The following is a 19,984-nucleotide window of genomic DNA, read 5'->3' as shown; positions in this document are numbered from 1 at the left end:
CTGATTATGAAGGTGTAAGTAATCGATCTGATAATGTATAATGATAATTATACAGGTATGTGTGCTGGTTTTGGCTGGGACAGAGTTAATTTTCTTCACAGTAGCTAGTATGGGGCTGTGTTTTGGGTTGTGCTAGACACAGTGTTGTTGCGGTTCCTGCTGAGCAGTGCCAACACAGAGCCAAAGTCTTTCTGCCTCTCACACCCCCACCAGCAAGCAGCCTGGGGGGCACAAGAAGCTGGGAGGGGACACAGCCAGGACAGCTGACCCCAGCTGACCCAAAGGATATTCCACACCATGGGACATCATGCTCAGCATTTAAAGCTGGGGGAAGAACAAGGTTGTGTGTGTGTGTGTCCAGAGTGATGGCATTTGTCTTCCCAGGTAACTGTTACCCATGATGGAGCGCTGCTGTCCTGGGGATGGCTGAACACCCGCCTGCCGCTGGGAAGTGGTGAATGAATTCCTTGTTTTGCTTTGCTTGTGTGCGCGGCTTTTGCTTTACCTATTCAACTGCCTTTATCTCAACCCATGAGATTTCTCACTTCTCTTCCAATCCTCTCCCCCATCATGACATGGGGGGAGTGAGCAAGCGGCTGTGTGAGGCTTAGCACCAGCTGGGCTAAAGCTCCACAGTACGTCACGGCACTGAGCCCTGACCCTGCCGTACATAACAGAAAGGCAAACTGCTGAAGTCCCATCAGTGGGCACCCTGTATGACAGATCGCCCACATGTCATGTAACTAAAATCCTTGACCACAGATGTGAAGACTGTATGCTTAATACGATGTTAGTGAAACTACTGACCTACTAAAGTTTAAATGAAAAACTCACTGCCATGTTTAGTGTTGAATTTCTTTGCTGAGATTAGCGCTGAAAACGGAAGGGGGGCACTGGAAACAGGGTCGTTTACTCTGTTTTGCAAATGGTTGTCCAGCTCAGGAATTAAAATACATTGCAGAAGGAAGCTTACCCTGTCCTATAATCATTTTTGTGAAGAGATAAAGGAATTTAATCTTCAGGAAAGTCAACCTAACAAGAACTAACTTCATAGAGCAGGAAAAAAGGAAGCAAATTATTTGCTATTGTACTCTTCCTCTTGAAATGCCTGAATAAAGACATAGGGAGAAGGCATTTTAACATCTATGATTTTAAGACTAAGGAGCTAGGAAGAGCAAGGAAATAAGAATCAAAGAAATCCTTCCAGTAGAAGAAAATATCCTTGTATCTGCTAGAGTCAACAACAGGCAAAATATTTTGATTGGACTGCAGTTTGACTAGTCTGATAACTTTTTTTTGAAGTTTCATTTTAATGTTCACTTTTTCAGCCAAAAAGGTTCCATAAAGCTTCAATAATATACTATTATTATACAAAAAAATAAATCTATCTGTGACAGGTCTTTGTTTTAACTGAGGAACAGACTATTTTAAATATAGAGTAAGGACAATTAAGGTCAGAAATGCAAACACTGTTTCCTCATAATAAAAGTTTCAGGGCAAGCTTTTTTTCTTTGTATCTATCTGAAAAGATGAGTACACTTAAGTGACTTCTGGGCGGGATGGGAATGTGGCAACAACAAGCTATATCTTATATGAAAGAACAGCAAAATGCATGAAGATGGCCTTTTGTTTAAAATCATCTGGGGAAAAAACACCCTAAAAATATTTTAAAAATATAAGCATTTTTAAAATTTAAGACAGAAAGAGAGCTCCCTCCACCCTTCAACTTTCAGTCAGTAAAACCCCAATCAATCGTTTGCAGCAGGTTTTTCAGTTTCCTTGTTTGCACAGAAGCTGTTACAGCATTGTAAGGAGATGAGGAATCTATAAATGACAAGTCCTTTTGGTCATGTCCGAGAGCCAGTATCCTCCACTGAAGATAACAACAAGGAAAGTTTTTAAAAGCAGGGTAACTAGTGATGTTTTGGGTAAGTGTACATGAGTGCTTAATAAGGCTGCTCAGGATTAATAAATTGGCCATAAATCTGTGTTTGTATAAAGGAAGGTTTAAAAAAGCCACCCTACTATCAACAAAAATAATAATTTTGTATAAATCATTCATTGCTGAATACCCACATCTATTGCCAACATCAGACATAATTTTGAATGTTGAAATGTTTACAGCAGTTTGGCTGCAAGCAACCCAAAATCTGCACTACAAAGCAGATTAACAAAGCTTATTGCTACTGTCTGAATAATGCTAAAATTTGGGAAGCACTGACAGCATGATATATGCAGTACCTGACAATTTCAGCATCTTAAATTTAAACTTCTCAGATGAAAAAAGTGTGAGGTAGCTTATTCTATGTCTTATTTTCCTGCCCAATAACCTTCTGTAGTAAAGACTATTATCATTGTATAAACTAATCAGTCACTAAAGTAATCGGAAAACATGAATACACAGATCCCACATAGTCAGTGACCCTACAGATACAAGTTTCATGGCTATTGAACTCCATAGTTTCAGTGGCTGACCAGGTCAGCAAGACATTATATGGATTTCACATGACTAATGCAACTATTGAAACTGAGGTCCTGTATTCATTTATTTTTATTATTATTAAAAGGATTCAAAAAAGGAAAAAACTTATTTTAAGAGCAACAGGGATAGTTTGTGAGAGAAGTAGAATGCTGAAATGATATGGAAGATGTGCAGACAGTGGGGATACAAAAAATTGATAAGGTCAAGATAAAACTCTGAATTCAATTGAATGTGAGTATTTGCAGAAACTATTACTGGCTATCTAACAGAACAGGGGACTATCACTGCAGTACCCCTGCACACCTCCGGTCTGGAAAATACTCTTTGCACTAGAGATGCAGCAGAGAGTTGCATGCAATTTTAAAAGTATCATAAAGTTGTAACAGGCACCTCCCTTTTCTGGCGTAAAATCTCTTGTGGTCCTAGTATACTGTCTTGAGTTTCGTATTCCTGAACATTAATTCGCTCAAGCTACCAAATACCTTTATCTAAGTGCATGTTTCCAAAATGAAAAATGGTCTCTAGATTTCACTGTTCAGACTATTTCACAGTTACCGGTCAACTATCAAGAAACGGTAATTTACTTCTCAAGACATCAGATTCTTCACTAACAATAGGCATGAGCTTCATCTGAGCTGGGAATACATAACTAAGTTATTCTTGAAGAGTGTTCTAATAAACAAGGATTTGGGATTAAATATTTATCCCTTTAAGAAGGCATTTTCCGTTTCTTCTATAATACTACATTGGTATAGCGACACTTTCCTTATTTTGGCCTTTATTTTCCTGGAGCATAAAATGGCATTTGTAATGCAAGTTACATCCGGTTGTTAGAGAACAGGTAACTAAAACAATTTAAACATATTTTTTTAAACGCATGCTATGAACAAGATCACCTAGATTAGAGACTAGTAGGACCGTTACTTTCCCACATCTAAACATGTACTTTAAGGCAAAAGAGTTTCATGAGTAGCATATATCATACCAAAATGATAATGTGCTGCCCATAGATCTGAACAGCACAGTTCATGTAATAATTTCACCATAATTCCATAACTATTATGTCAGTATACAAATTCCAAATATTAAGTTACAGCAAATGTTATTAAGGATTAACTTTGCAACAAATGACACTGGCTATTTCCTACCTTTATAGATTGGTCACTCCAACAATAAATGAGTTTCAGCAATGAAACACTCCCAGAGTCTGGGGAATGATATCTACTTTTACCTGAAAAACACATACATAATTTGTGAACTGACAATATACACAGAAGTACGCAAATAGAAAGATATTTAACATTTTCAGTTTTTCACTTCAGCAACATACCTGAAAAGATCTGAAAAAGTATGCATAAAGTGTTCAGACAATATATTGTTTGAACATTTATCCTAAATCAAGATGTTTTGGTTTTTGGTTTTTTTTTGAACAGAGGTCTGATATACCACAGAGTATGTTTTCATAATAATTTTTTAAAGATATTGAAAATACTTTTTGATTTGGACTACCTCACGATGGATTTTTGTGATACAAATTCTAAAACTACTTCAGAAAGTGTTTCTTTACCTTTAAAACATAGTAGTACAGTCTATGCAAAAATATATTCAATAACATTTTGTGTAGTTACAGTTCCTTCTGATTTACTTTTCTAATACAGGGCAACAATACTAGCTGTGGTCAAGATGTCACATAGCTGGTGGCTCACCAGTTACACTCGCAGTTAAGAAAGATGTTAAATTTATGGATTTGCATGTGAGTTTTGTTACTATCCATCCTGAATTTCAGATTATTGTCACAGCAAGGCATACTTTGAACTGGCAGCTGTACTGTTTTAGTCCAGTTCTTCATTTGGACTTTGACAAACAAGTGTGACAGCTCAATACTTTAATACAATGTTTGTTGCCAGACATATACGTTGGGTAAATTGATTGTACGATCCTTTGAATCCACACAAGAATCTCTGATTGCCAGTACTGTATGTCTCAAGAAGCAGAAACTGAATTGTAAATAGCAGCTGTCAGTGCTGCAGTAACACTAAGGCTCAGAAGCATCCCGATCACACAATGCTGTCATTTGATTAAATGTTGGATTCCTGCAGCGAGGACTGAGGTCTGAAAAAAACCACATAAGTACCTACATCTTGCAAAGTGAAGAGGGTACGTGTCACAGCACTCTCCAAACTAGCTGGCTACAACAAGGTCTTTTACTATCTCATACCAACATACTCTTCATGCTACTCCTTCTGCTGCCTTCTCCTAGTGTCTCCTCATCCAGGGCACTCACACTTTCTCTCTGCCTCTTCCTCCTCTCTCTTCCTTGGCTGCCCAACCTCTTAACAGAACCAGCCACAGCTGCACCTTGTCTACATCAGCCAACCCGCTACCCCTGAAGCCAACCCACAGCTGTATATTATCAATGCTAATTAACCCAGCTTCATTCCTCTACAGGTACGCTAATGTAGTCTGAATGGGAGCAGTATGCTATTCAGTAAATGACTGTATTAACTTTGTCAGTATCTGATATTATATATAAACATATGTAGAAACATACACACAGGTATGATAAAAAAAGAATGAAAAAGGAAAAAAGAAAACTAGAGCATTTAATATAATTTTACAGAAAGATGAGATAAAAGCAAATGTTTTATTTTCTATCTCTGACAGCTGACATGGCATGTTACCATAATACAAAATGTAAAGGCTAATACGAAAACATAAAAAGGGATGACAAAATAAGAGACACAGAACTGATCAGTCAAAGATTAACCTCTCCATTTCTCATGTTTTAATTTGAGTTTTATGTGATTTCTTTATATATCAGGAAGAATTATGCTGTTTTCTTTTTTCTCCCATTTTGGAAACTTTGCTGTGTCGAACCTCAATGTTATTATTTCAAACCTACACCCCACAATTTACAACTGATTTCTTTAGTATGAACCTACTGAGTTTACAGTTGAGTTTCCCCTGTGGGACAGAACCAGGTCACCAAAATCTTGGATGCGAGGAAAGAGTCAAGCAACGCCAATGTGAATTAATAGCTTTTATAGTTCTTACTGATTCAAAAACCAACCTGAGGCTAACTCTGGTTTAAACACAAAACAGTCTTTCAGCAAGTGTGCCCGCTGATGAAGAACAGTACAGCCAACATGGTACCTATCATTTATCCTTGTCCTCTGTTGCAGTACTTAAGTTTCATGTCTCTGTATGCAAAAAAGCATTAAAACCTCCTATTTAAATTTGGTTTTGTTCCCATCTCTTTGCACACATGTAAATATGTACAGAAAGTCCAGAAACATCAGCAGAATCAAGTTTTAGCATTGCCTGTTCTACTGTCCAGTATGTCCTCGATGCTAAAGAACTGGTCATTCCTAAAACATCTGAGAGCGCTGCAATTCTTACGGAAGATTTTAATTTGCAAATCAGATAACTGAACTAGGAGATATGGGATACAAGTTACATTACCTCAGAAGTTTTAGGTCACTCAGTAAAGCTATTTTTATGTCCACAAATACTTTAGTTACCTCTACACCATTTCCCCACCCTTCACCTACTTATTTTCTATTGTCACCTGACCTTATGTTCCATCTTTCTTCCAACAAGCCATTCCACAGTTATGGTGAATATGAGCAACAGAAGAAAAGGTACACTAAAACCTGATTTTAGATAGGGACATGAAGGCTATTTACATAGCAGAGGGTCAAGACTTGACTTGAAAGCATTCGTGTGATCAGTCTAGACAGGATCTAGCCTATAACAGGAACACTATATTTGTTAGTTAACGCATACTGACAAAGAGCCGTATTCTGTTCCGGGTTTTATTTAAACATTCTTTGGTTACTTACATACTGTAAACATAAACTCAGACTGGCTTGCAAAGCCAAGACTGGTGAACAATTGCCTGTGGGACATTAACGTGAAAAGATTACTTTATTCTTTCCCCAAGCCAAAAGTCTAAGGGCATTATTGAACAGTCAAGAAGACTCTTGTATTACTAAGGCAACAGTTTGCTTGAAGGGCCGCATATATCATCGCACAGGCATGTAATGGTGATGAGGGAGATAGGGGAGGGGGGAGGCAACAGTATTTGTCTTAGTAAATTTCTGTTTTTCAGATTGCTAGAAAACATGTTTAGAAACTCAGATCAATGTATTGCTGTCACAGAAAAAATATCCTTGATTTCAGTGTTATGTAATAATCAACATTTTGTTTACATGCTTTTGTGATATTCACAAAAGAAAACAACAGAATAATCCAGATTCTGTATTTGCAAAGTGGACCTGCTCAAAGCTAGAGAATATAGGGATTTTTTTTTTCATTACTGAAATTAAATGATGCATTTTAGCATGCAAAAAATAATATTTAGAAGCTAATATTGCCACTCCTCCATATACTTACTGCTTGATAACTCGCCATAAAAACTGGGAAATGAAGGTGTTCCTGCTTCTACATTTCGCCACTTGTCATATAGAGGTTCTGGTTTCTGTGGACTAAAAGGATATGAAATTATTAAACAAAATCTGAACGTACTTACAAAAATCTTATGTCTTAAGGTAGGTTTTTTTAAGGTAGGTACTCTACTATCAATTGCTATCAACTACAATTTAGCTTCTCTTCAAAAGTCACTTGCATTCTTTTGCCCACAACTTGGTATTGAAACATTCATAGGTACACAAATACTGAAAAGTACCATCTATATGCAGGGACTTTACATTTGGCTCAAAACTTACTATAGTTTACTTTTACGTTGTATTAAAGAAACAAAGACACAGACGAAGAACTGAATCAAAACATTTTCACAAAGGACTTTTGCTGTGTTTTCTATTATGTTGGAAAAAAGTTCAAGGGAAACTCGCAGCTTTATTTTATAGGCTTCCATTATTCCATGGTGGTAAATAATTTAGATTATTATTGCAATACTTGGGATTTCAGTAGACTGTTATAATTTAGGAGGCTAGTTAGTGTGTGTATCTACTGCTTTTCAGTACTTTGTCATGGATGAACTCGGCAACCTAACCCTTGAAGATAAAAAGATATGGATAGAGGGGAAAGGAAGTGAAAAACCTCTCCAAACCCGTCCACTAGTTTAAACTGTTTCTTTTAAATACATTCCTGTAGTGACCCTGAACAGACTATATTTAGTTGTCATTTAAAAATAATATATTTCACCTTTCAAATTCACTACAAACAACAGTAAGTAACAACATTCAAAAGCCTTGCAATACTAAATCTCTGAAAGCTTACAGCTTGAGAGCTCTAAGTTACAGATCCAAATCTCAAATGGCAGGAGAAAACAAATTCTTTGAAGATCTTTTCTTACTAGCTTCTTCCTGTTTCTGTCCCACTTTATAATCTGACACATTTTACTGCAGGTTCCTTGATTTTCACAGTCTGGGTCAAGTTGTGAAAACCTCAGCAGATGTACAAACACATTTACAAACAACCGCTTAAAGACTCAGGTCCAAGTTTTTCCAAAGCCATGTTTTTCATACTTGATTTTTTTTTTGGATTATGAACATGTTTTTGTTGAGATGTTCAAATTATGTTAAAAAATATTGATTTTTCTTTCTTTAAAAAGAAACAAACAACCCAGAAAAAACAGAGTAGTACTGGTTTGATAAGGTGTGCTGCAAGAATGTAATTCGCTGTTCACTGTTTTCACATTCCAGAGTCTATTTATCCAATCAAATAGCTAATAGTTCACAGAAATACTATAACCTGAAACTTACTGAGTTACCAAACCATGAGCTGAAAACTTGTGATAGCAACTAGTCAAGAGTTTTTCAATCAAATATTTTTCATTGGGAAATGATGATCTGTCAAACCCATGGTTTAAGTAGAACAATATATATAGTGACAAAGACAGAATTTCTGCCCAAAATGAGAATATTAGACTCATCCAAAAATACCCAATAGTCTATGAATTGAACAAATGCATTTTTCCAGTTCTGACTCTCCATATTTGATGTATATATTTTATTTAACAATAAAGAAATTCCTTTCACTCTCTTGTAACAGCAAAATCATTGGATATGCCAAAGAGCAGCAATTTAAACTTTACCATCACATTCCTCAGATCAAGGCCATAGCTGACTGACACTAAAATGATTGTCTTTACAGCCCAATGAATATTTCATTGCTGCATGCAAAGTGGGCCAGCATTAACAGAAGAAAGCTGGAACTGCAAAATTATTAAACCAGTAGCTAGACACTGTGCCACTGCCCATTCTCCAACGAAGTAGGCAGAACTATGAACGTCAGCCCCATACATATTAAGCAAGTGTTGTAGTCACTGGATAATCTGTTCAGATATTCTTTCTCCTGTTTTAAATTTAAAAAGTTTAAAAGCTTTGGAGTTTGTACCACTGTACTAATAGAAAGTAAGCTTTCACAAAATGGAGAAACATTCATGGCTTTGCTGACAAATAAGCTACTGAGAGGAGATCAGAATGCATTTTCTCTTTCATATTAGTACCTGAATTAGTAAGAGCTATCTGTACTGCAGTAATACTTAGGAGACTAGGACACTTACCAGCTGTGAAACCTGTCTTACTAACTCCTTCCATGAATGCTCTGATGAATTAGAATTCAATACATAGTTTTTTTCCTTGAGCATGCAGTAGTTTTAGCTAAACCAACTGCCCCAAGACATCTGGCTACATACTGTTCATTTAGAAGGCAAACCAGACAAAACATTTGTTTGGTTTCTTCCAAACTTTTAATTAGGCAGAAGTACATTATTTTAACAGCTCATCATAAGAAAGAAAAGCCTGAATAAAGAATAAGTGGTGAAAAAGATATATAAATCATATTAAAAGAGTTAATGAATAAACACAGATCACGACAGTTGATTCTGACCCCAATTACTTGCAAAAGGAAGAGGTGAAATGGCTGAATCCTAAGATAGCGGCAAACAGGTCAAGTCCTATTCATGCTACGCTTATTACTGGGGAAGAAGTACAGGGAATTTCACAGGAAACTGAGCTTTTTCCCTAGGTGGAGAGAGGGAGATAACTTTGCATACACATAACTGGTTTTGAGGCAATACAGAAAGTATGGATACATTCAGATAGCAATTTCAGATAGCAAAACCGTGCCTTAATACTCAGACACGATGATATTATCACGTGAAAGTACAACACGTACTAAACATCACGTAATAAAAAGATCAGTATTTTATTTTTTTAAGTGTCTGAAGCACTGAAATTCTTTCCCATGGCTTTAATCCACTTCTCCCACTAATGCTAACACAGTAATGCTGGCTTGTTGTTTCTGCTCACACAACTTTGATTCTATGTGAAAATGATGGTTCTTGACTGCAGAGGGACATATGCAGTTTTACAGAGGTTAGAAAACAGCACAAAATTGTTCACATATCTCAACTGCTCTTACCTTTATTTATTGGGAAAAAAATAAAGTTAATTATGACTGACATGTCTGAAGTTCTGAAACAGTTCTTGGAGGGTAGGGGAAAAGATAAACTCTGTGCTATTACGGGACAGAGCCATAATGAGAAAAAAAACCATGTCCTGTCCAGTGCAGCAGAGAGGAAAATGTCCAGGTGACTAAAACCTGAAGTCTGTGTTGATAAAACACAGCAAATACAGTCTAGTTCTGATCAAGTTCCCTATGAAAGAACAATTTAACCTTCAATAACATAAAAATTGCAGCTATTTGTCTGTTTATTTTCTGAATGTGTAAGAGATGCAGGATGAAGAAAGTACACCCTCAGAAGCAGGCAAGTGTGTGCAGGAAAAAGAACTGTGTGCTGTCTCTGCACAGACCCATAGCGCTAGCAGTGGCTGCTTAAGAACTCAAGAGGAAACTATGGAGCTCTGGGAAAAAAAGCAAAACTAAAACCCACAACAAAAAAAAAACACCAAACCCCATAAACAAACAAAAAGATTCAAGAAGAGAACCAATACAGCTCAACTGCTTTTATCCAAATGAGGCCATTAGGAGGCAGCAGCCCATGTTAAAACATCACAAATGGCATCAAACTAAAACTTAGCTACAAGACATCTATAAATAAGTATAGTCTTCAGCTCTGGAAAAAAAGGCAATCTAAACCAAAACATGGCATAATCCCAAATAAAACATTTCAGAGTCTTTGAATAAAATTCATAGCCTTTTTGTGATGAAAATTTATGGCAATTTTTTCCCATCTTTTGCAAAAAAAAATATATAGTTCTACAAGAGATGCTAGCTTTTATGGCTTTACATTTCCTGAATAAAAATTTGTAGTACAGTTTAAAAAAAAAAATGTGCATTTTTTCTTGCAACAACTTTAATACTTATAACTTTATGGGAGATATATTCCAAAAGCAGGATGTGTATGTCTGGGAAAAAAGTTCAATACTGGTATGATGACTAACTTCAATTACACAGTGTCTTTCCAACAGAGTACTGTAAGACACAATGCAAGCATAAAGTCCTGTCTTGCATCGAAAGGACTTCATGTTCAAGCTGGAATCCTGAAAACAACCTTTAATATAAAAGCTTGTGTCAAATACGGACCAGTAAGCAATGTGATTAGCAGTAAAAGTAACTGAGAAACATGTGTTTGACCTGCAGGATTGTGCATATCTCTTGAGATATGCTGAATGCTTAGAGCTTTGTGGAAGATGCACAGGTATTTGCAGCATCAGGATCAATATTCTTTGTTCCCCTTCTTGCCTCAGGGCCATAGCATCACCAACACTGAAGTTAATTGTCCCTAAAATGCTAAATACAGACCAACCTAGGTTTGCTGAACAACAAAAGTCTGTAGACAATATGCATTGCCTGATTAGTATGTTCTATTTGGCTTGGTCGAGTAACATTGCACATGCTATTTTTCCTATAATGCTGAAAAAAGCATTTAGTCAATAAATTTGTTTTGAGTAGCATAAATGTTATTTGGGATGGTTCTCACAATGTAAGGACTGATGAGGCATTCATTCCCAGTAGCTGCCATTATTACTGGGGGCATTGTACTTTTTAGATAGCATAACCAGGACAGACTTGTTTTGTCTCATGTTTTAATCATCAGTAAGCCAAGGATTTCGCGGTAAAGGAATTATATTGCTTACAGAGAGCAGAAGTTAAAACAGCACAAATGTGCTTCATGCACACCTCCCAATGTGCCTGAACAGACTTCATTATTCTACTTAGTTTAAACTGTGAGGAAAAGAGTGATCTCCAGAAAAACAGGGTGTGAACCTGGACAATTTCAGGTCTTGTTCTGTTGAAAAAGCATTCTGGCATCAGTTCTAATCTGCTAAATAGAAAAATATAAAAACACTTAACTTTATCCCAGTCTTCATTTGTTCAAAGAACATCCTCTGAAAAAAGCCCTAGAGAAAGAACGTAAACTGCATTGCAAAAGTCTGTATTTAAGAGAAATGTCTGATTCTCATTTTTCACTTTTTAACCACTATAAAGGAAGTAAAGACTCATAATGAAAAGGTTCTTACCTCTCAATTTCACCTGTAATTGTTGAAGGTATGTTAATTATCCTGTTGATTAAAGCTATTCTGCTAAATAAGAAGAATACTGTTTCCAATCCCTTTGTTCCATAAACGTTATTCTCGGGTCCATCCTTCATGCCAGTTTGTCCTTCAGTTGCAGCAAGGTACTTGTTTGATAAATCAAGCACTCTCTTTGAAAACAAGTTGATTACTGCACATTCTTCTACCACACAACAATCAGTACATTTCCATCCTGGCAACATTAGTGATAGGTGGTTTTCATTTGACACAAGTCCAAAAGAAACAGGACACTGAAGCATCAAGATATCTAAGCGTCTAACACAAAGATTGTCTATTTCTTTATCTACACCCCACGGTAAGAGACACGACAAAAGCAGTTTAGCTGTATCAGTGGTGACATTCACATCAATGTTAGTTGATGGCTGTATTCTAATCTTTCTTGAACTCTTCATTTTTTTTTGCCTTTTCATGCCACCACTTTCTTCCAAAGGCCTAGCTGCACTATTATCCCTACAGACCTGGTTTGAACTAACAGTATCTACTTGCCCATCCACTGGAGATATGGAGCCAGCAGTTTTAATTCTTTTTAACGTCAGCGCCCTTTTCTCAGTAGTACTTTTGGCTCTTTCTAGAATGTCATAGCTGTGGAATGAATTCGATGACTTTAATCCATTGAGTTGAGATGACAGCAGAAGCTCCTCAAGTTTTTCCAGATCAAATAAGAGAATATGAAAGTTTGCATTGCTCCATTTTGTCTTAACTGGTAAAATAGTAAAAGGCTGGTAGATGCAGCTGGTATCAGTTAACTGAAAGAAAAATATGAAGTGTCTAAACAAAAATCCATAGTGTTTTGCAGTTTTCAAGATATAAGCATAGAATTGCTTATGGAACAGACCAAACCTATTAACTCCATTCATTTCAACTTGATTATATATTCACTTCTTACTAAAGAAAAAGTTCAGCTTTTTTTTTTTTTTTTAATAGCTTAAGATACACAGAGCCCGGTAAACACTAAAATACAGGCTCCTTATAACATCTTCAATTATACAGCCACACTGTAGATTGCATACATCTTTGCTAAAACTCTAGGCTGGTACTACTTCTGCTAGGTCTCATTTCAAACTGGAAGATATTTAGAGGAAAGTTTTGAAGAATACAGCTTTTTTTCAAAAATAAAGCTAGGGAAACACAAATCCTATGATGCTGCAAAATTCTTGCAAACCTTGAGAATCTATATGCCTTGTAGCAATCTGGTATGTGCCTGAGATGGGGACTATGCCTTTTCCCATTTCAAAATACGCAAAACTATCTTAAAGTTACTTAATTCTAAGCTGTTACACATACTTTATCAGCAACAATAAATTATAGTCACAAGTAATTACATCTCCAGTTACAAAATTAGTTACCATAGATGAAAATAATTGAAAGAAAAAGGCTACAGAGCTACTACAATGTTTGTGAACATCTGATTTCACCTTATGTCACCCTATTTCCAATCTGGATCTTTCTAGAATTCACCATACTTCAACAGCTTTAAAGATTTGCAGAGCATTTCAGTTCCACATACTAAAGTGTTAATTGTGCTGGTATAAATACACATCTGCTTACTGCTGTTAATTAATACCCAAAGAAAGTAGTTTTTCCTAAAATCTGTCTGAAAAGATCTGAGAACAGCTACAGTTACTCACAACTTTGAACTGGCATGTTAAAATACAGTAACAGTAACCCAGTGATGATGATCTATAATAGTGTCAGCTGATCAACCTGAGGAAACAGTCAAAATAATCTTAAATTTTCTTTTAAACTCAGTTTTACTCTTGTAGTTTCATTCGTTAAATGATAAATCACCATGCAGAAGAAAAGCTTTCATCTTTTAGAATCAGAAATAATTTTATTTTGCCAGTGTCCTTGGCATAGGATTGGTACTATGCTGTGACAAACTTCTGAGGGGAATGTTTTTGGACACATTAAAAATCAGCTCCTTATACAGATATCACAGAAGAACTTGCCCCACAAATGCCCATCAAAAACAAACTGTCCTGGACATTAGAATCTTAGACAGAATATAGTCTAAGCCTACAAAAAGAATGCAATATTTGAGATGATAAACTAAGATAAGAAAGTCTTTTCTACTAGGACATAACCTCTATAGATTAGATACTTGCTAAGCAGAACCTGTGGAAAGGAGAGAACACGAATAAATACAAAAAGAAAAATATTCATATAAATCCATGTGAATGGAGGATACATGCAGGCAGAAATAAGCGCCTAAGGATGAAAAAGTCAAGAGGGGGAAATTCCAAAATCTGCCCTGTAGTCCTTGAGATATTTCTCTATATGAGAAACACGCCATACTTGCTTTTCCCCCACTCCTAGTTTCCCATGAATACTTCAGGACAGACATTCTGTCTTGGCCGCCTATGCCAGCCAATTTCTGAATCCTTAGGGAGAGGACATGCAGCAAGTTACCTCAGATTCCATATTCCAATTAAGATCCACTTGCAAGAGTGGATTTCCAGCATTACATCAGAACATCCAGTTCTGAGGAGAAATACACATCTGGAAATTAAGAAAAAAAATATTTCATATTCTTGCTGTCCTTCTCCCCATACAACTTTCCGTGCCTGTGTATACCCAGTGTAACAGAATTTACAACAGAGCTTCTGTGGGCTTCAGAAAGCAGGAAAAGTGTACCAGGGGAGGCACAGTAGCATATCAGCCTCTTTTGCTACTTCCTTGCTCCTTTTTCTATTATTAAAGGACTGAACCTATGTACCGCCCAAGGAAAAGTCTGCAATAATACTGCTACAAGTTACAGTTAATGACAAATATTCAGATTTTAAAAGGATAACCTTCTTTCAATAAAACTTATATTCCTCCTCAACTTTAGTTTTTAGCTTCATTTTAAAACGTAAAATAAAGTCTGGAGCAGTAATTCCTTTTAAGCAAAAAAGTGAAATATTTTGTAAATGTTGACTGGCCATTATGAATTTCAAAAATTGTTTGGGGTTTTTTGTGTTTTTGTTTTTTTGGTTTTTTTTTTTTTATAGGTAGAATCACAGACATCACAGAAATGTTTACTGGAAGGAATATCTGTACATCACCTCATCGAACCTCCTGCTCTGCAGACTTTGATGTCATTGATATTTTTATGAAACTGCTAGTATTTCAGAATTCATGTTCTGAGGAGGAAAACCATGACAAATATCCAATTATAATTTGAAACAAAAATCCTATTCTGCATGCAACTTAAACATATCAGAAACTGAACTAAATGACAGAATTGAATCTTGAAGAAAACACCAATAAATTTCCATCATAAAGACAAAACTGATTTTTTTTTTTGTCTGAGAGACTCCAGGTGAGTTTGCAGAAGAGCAACTACTTACTTTCACAGGAACCCCTGTGCTGCACTAGCAAGCAGCATTCCGTAAAGGTAATGGGAGGATCATCCGATGGTAAAGTTATGAGATTGTGACACAACATCTCATATCAGTATCCTGCTGTATCTATTAAAAAGGTATCTTTTACCTTTAGGGGAACAGCAGACGTGAGAGAGGAGAAATTCCTCGTTGATGCTTTTGCCCTTTTCTTTAAGTGCTTATGACTCGTATGTTTTCATTGTCCTGCACAAGCCTCTGCTCTCAGCACCGTGTTCAGTCTTAGCTATTTCACCTTTACAAGCAAGCATGTACAAGCAGATAGTACCAAGTAGCAACTATTCAGCCCAGTGATACTTTTGCAAACAATTATGCCAGCTTCGTATCACAAGTGATATAGACTTTTCTAGATCACTACGTTAATTTTTCTTGTGATAATTAGAAATATTCCACTAAAGCAAAGAACTGTTTCTGTTGAAAATAGCTGAATCCTAAAAGAAAGCATCAAGTAGTGTTTGTAAACAGGGCAGCAGATGGCTTTAACTTGAGAAAGATGAGTTAACACTGCATTCAAGACCACCCCTTACCTAACTCCTTTTACGTAACAAACTATGACTTTATAGGATTAGCTGTTTTTAAACTGTTACCATTGTAGTTACAAATAACACAAGGAAAAAAATTTACTCTCTATAACCTGTAAATTATTTGACTATTTAATTTTGGATAACAACATAATTTGGCTTTCTGTTATTTAGAGAACAATGCTCCCAACAGATGAGGATGCACGCTAAATACATAATCTTTTTTAAAGATCTCCATAGGGAGTCAAAAGTAAGATATTATAACTGCTTGTTCAGGTCTTTTTTTATCCCTTTCCTTTTTCCTTTTTAGAAAATAATACATTGAAGTTAAGCACTAGGATTAATTTAATCTTTAATTATGCTGTTTCCTAATACATAGAAAGAACCCCATGAAATGCAAACACTGGAATTCACAAGCTAGCTTTAACATTAATAGAAATATTTTCATTCTCTCTATTCTATACATTTAAATTTGGTTGATTAACATTTAGGAACCTTTAGGAAAATCACCATCCAAACAAAGGAGAATACCGTGACAATGTCAATCTGTTGAGGCATCTGGTGATACTACTGTGTGCGAAGCCACAATAAATGTTTATTGGCAATATGAAAGCTTATTGACATTGATCCGAGAAGCATCTACCAAGTTATCTTAGCTCTGTGCCATAGGCATTTCATTCCATTGAAGGAAGGTGGACATCTAAAGCTTTAGACATAAAACACTATTTAGGAAATATGGACAAGCTATTCTCTGTAACAGAAGATGACAGAAAATGGAAGGAAACCCATAAAACTAACCGTGAACTAGAGCTGGGAATAGCATTTGATGAGTGTTACTAAAAAGCAGATTAACAGATATTTACATTCTGTACTCTGCCTTTTCTGACTCTCCAGAAGTATTTCACAACAGTAAATCCTACTACATTCAGATAAATATTGCCATTATTCTTATTTTCTTTTCAAATGTACACACATTAAGGGTTTAGTAACTCTTTGTCAAAAACCAGACTAATAACAATAGCAAAGCATGACTTGTCTCTGAACCACACAGTCCCACTTTGAGGCCTTCCTGTTGCCAACACGATGGCTTCAGTAATGAAAAGATCCCTTTGGGTTTTTTTCTGACAATTTTTGCACAACTCTTACCACAGGATTGTCTTGCAAACATGAACTGCTTAAGGGAATACATCCAAGTATCAGGCCATTCAAGCCTTACTGTTCTCCCAGTGAATTTCAAATGATCACGTCCAAAAATAATTTAGTAATACAGATTCTTCCTTCAATTCTGTAAATTAAATGACCACCACACTATGATGTACTGAACATAACCTACATATTTTGATTATCATTTTGAAAGACAGTATAGAGCCATCCATCAGAGTTTATCACTGCTAGTTTTAAATTTTGTTTCTGACATGGCCAACTTTCTGATTCCCTCTACTAACAGGTCCCCCCGATCACCAATATTCCATCTACTTTTATTAATTAGCTGAAAAAGTGGGAAGACTTTTTCAGTTATTCATTTTAATTTATATAATTATATATATTATTTTATATATAATAACATATATTTTAATACTTTAATAATAAGTTATTATAGAGAGGTTAAACTGTATGACTTTTCACAGCTTCAGTCATTTTATCCAGATTTTTAAAAGATGATCTTTGCCCTTTTTGTGTTGTCTAGATGTATGAATCTAAAATGGCTATAAATGTTAAGGTCCTCTGCTGTAGTTCAATTTTGAAAACTAGTAGAACGTGCTACCTCTATTTTTTTGTGCATCACTAGTGGTAAGTCTAACAAGGAGCTACTGGGAAGGACGTGTATGTCAGTCAAGAAAAAAAACTTTAGTAATAAGTCATGTTTTCATAAAGTGTAAAAATTTCCATGCTCAGGGCTAAATCCAGGTGTTTATTGTCATGATACAGCTTTATTACTTACTTTTGCTGGAAACTAAGAAATAGGAAGCACTTTTGTGTATGCATGTATTAACTCAAAATTAATCTAATAGCACATTAAAATATTGGCTAGTCCCTAACAAAAAAAAACAACTAGTAAGTATATCTCAGGAAGTTACTGTAATTATCAATTAGATCTCAATTTAAACTTTTCCAAATCTCTAAGTAAAATAGCCTACTGGTTTTTTTAATTAGCAAATCACAGTTTGAAGCCGAATACTTTAGTAACAAGGCTAGACCTTTGTTCAAAATAAAGCCATTTGGGTGCTGACAACATTCCCACTTAACAACTGGAAGTTCGAATATTTGTATTGCTTGGACAGATGTGCACTGCTTGATAAGGCTCCCTAGGAGGCCTTCACCTGCAAACTTTAAAGCAGCAAGAGGTCTGGCTACAGACGAAAATTATACCCTGAGACTCACGAACATCTTGTGCATCATCTCTGACTGACCCACAGCTGAACAAGTTTTCTACCTTCAGGAAAAAGCAAGATCCAGGACATTCCTTCCAGCCCTTTCCCCAGCTTTGTTGCCCTCCTCTGGATGCATTCAAGGACCTTCACATTCTTCTTAAAGGATGGGACAGCAAACTTAAAGCTGGAGCGACAGACTTTGAAGACTCACTTTAATTGATTTATTCTGGCATAGAATTCATTGCTGCTCCACAACTAACAAGCCTGTTCTTCTCCCTCTCCTCTTCTCCCTTTACACATCTTTACCAAACCACCTTAGCACTGAAGGGAAAATTTACCCATGTCTATGGAAAGGGGAAGGCAGGGGGCTGTCCTTACTGCGGCCCCCAAATACATCAACCTATGCCATTATCTTTAACAGGTTTAAGACAGACATATCACATAAAAATTTCATGGGAAGTACAATTCAAGTGTTATTTTACTTAGTTGCCTTCTCATCCCTAAAGGCCTTTTTCCACTGGGATACAACTTGTTCCAGGAACGCTATTCCACTTAAAATACACACTTCCATTAGCTCGCAGGGATTCCCATACTGTTTCGGCTCCTCATATGTATGTACTTTCTCCACACACCCGCTTTCTTTACCAGATGCATCGTATTGTGGGTTTTGTGCTAAAAACAGATTTGACAAGAATGGTCTTGACACCATTTTACATAAAGGAAATAAAGTGGCAAAATCACATGGTAGATATTCAGAAGGCAAACCAGACTCAAAATATACCTAGATGTCACTTTGATACCACTGAAAAGAAATTGCTCAGTTCGTACAGTATGGGTAGTATCAACTTCTACATAAAACAAGTCCTGCAGCATTAAGCATGATTTTTTCTTACAGACTTTTTGCCTTACTTATCTATTGTGTTCTCACTTTATCCCAAAACATAACAGGATAAAAGTGACACAAAATAGACCCCAAAGTTGCCAGTGCCTGGAGAATTAAGCATGCTGTATAAAGCATAAATGTGAGCTATTCTGCTGATTCTAATAATTTTTTAAACTACGTAGCATTCAAGGGGTTTAATTGTGTTCCTTTGAGCTTTCTCTTGTGAGACAAAGTGTTTTGATCCGTTAACACTACACAAGTTAGAAAAAAGATTTGTCCCCTTCTTTATCCACTACTTAATGCTCAGGAAAGTGTAAGACAAAAATTGAACAACTTACTTTTAGGTGAAATTTTAGTTAGATTTGAGGGAGGGTGAAGGTGGCTTAATGGAAGTGTTATCAAAGGACACTGGAAGATTCTTTCATTAACAGAAGCTGCAATGCTGCTGATTTTTTGTGTGTGTGTGCGCATGCATGGGATTTTCTCTCTTATTTGTCTGAGGTTTTTTGGCAGATTCATACCTTTCTATTTTGACAGTCATTAGACTATGAGTTTTAACACAGGCCCAATACAATAGTGCACTTCAGCACATGATAAAAGCCTGTCAGATAAGAAAGATTTCCTCCGAAAAATTAGTTCATTGCCAAAATTTACTTACTATAAAGAAATCTGCTAATTTAATCAGTACAATACCACCATCCTACTGTCTGTTCATGCGTATTCAGTGAAGACATCCTATGAACAAAGTACATGTACTTCACCCTTTCAAACAAGAATTTTTAAGCGAAACCTAATATAGAATCATTAAAATAACTGCAT

The 19,984-nt window shown here is 36.1% G+C and overlaps 1 protein-coding gene across 1 annotated transcript in view; it reads right to left on the bottom strand.

Annotated features, from left to right (window-relative positions):
- The window catches only part of WDR72 (WD repeat domain 72), a 128,197-nt gene that overhangs the window by 47,988 nt on the left and 60,225 nt on the right, over positions 1–19,984 (bottom strand). The window contains exons 15-17 of the mRNA XM_055793766.1: positions 11,935–12,755; positions 6,878–6,969; positions 3,631–3,713 (exon numbers count right to left, since the gene is read on the bottom strand). Coding sequence (XP_055649741.1) covers positions 3,631–3,713; positions 6,878–6,969; positions 11,935–12,755 — 996 coding nt within the window. The remainder of the gene's footprint in view (positions 1–3,630; positions 3,714–6,877; positions 6,970–11,934; positions 12,756–19,984) is intronic.

This window comes from Falco peregrinus, chromosome 1, assembly GCF_023634155.1.
Source record: "Falco peregrinus isolate bFalPer1 chromosome 1, bFalPer1.pri, whole genome shotgun sequence".
NCBI lineage: Eukaryota > Metazoa > Chordata > Aves > Falconiformes > Falconidae > Falco > Falco peregrinus.
The sequence above is the reverse complement of the archived record's forward strand: the minus strand, read 5'-3'. Positions and strand labels throughout refer to the sequence as shown.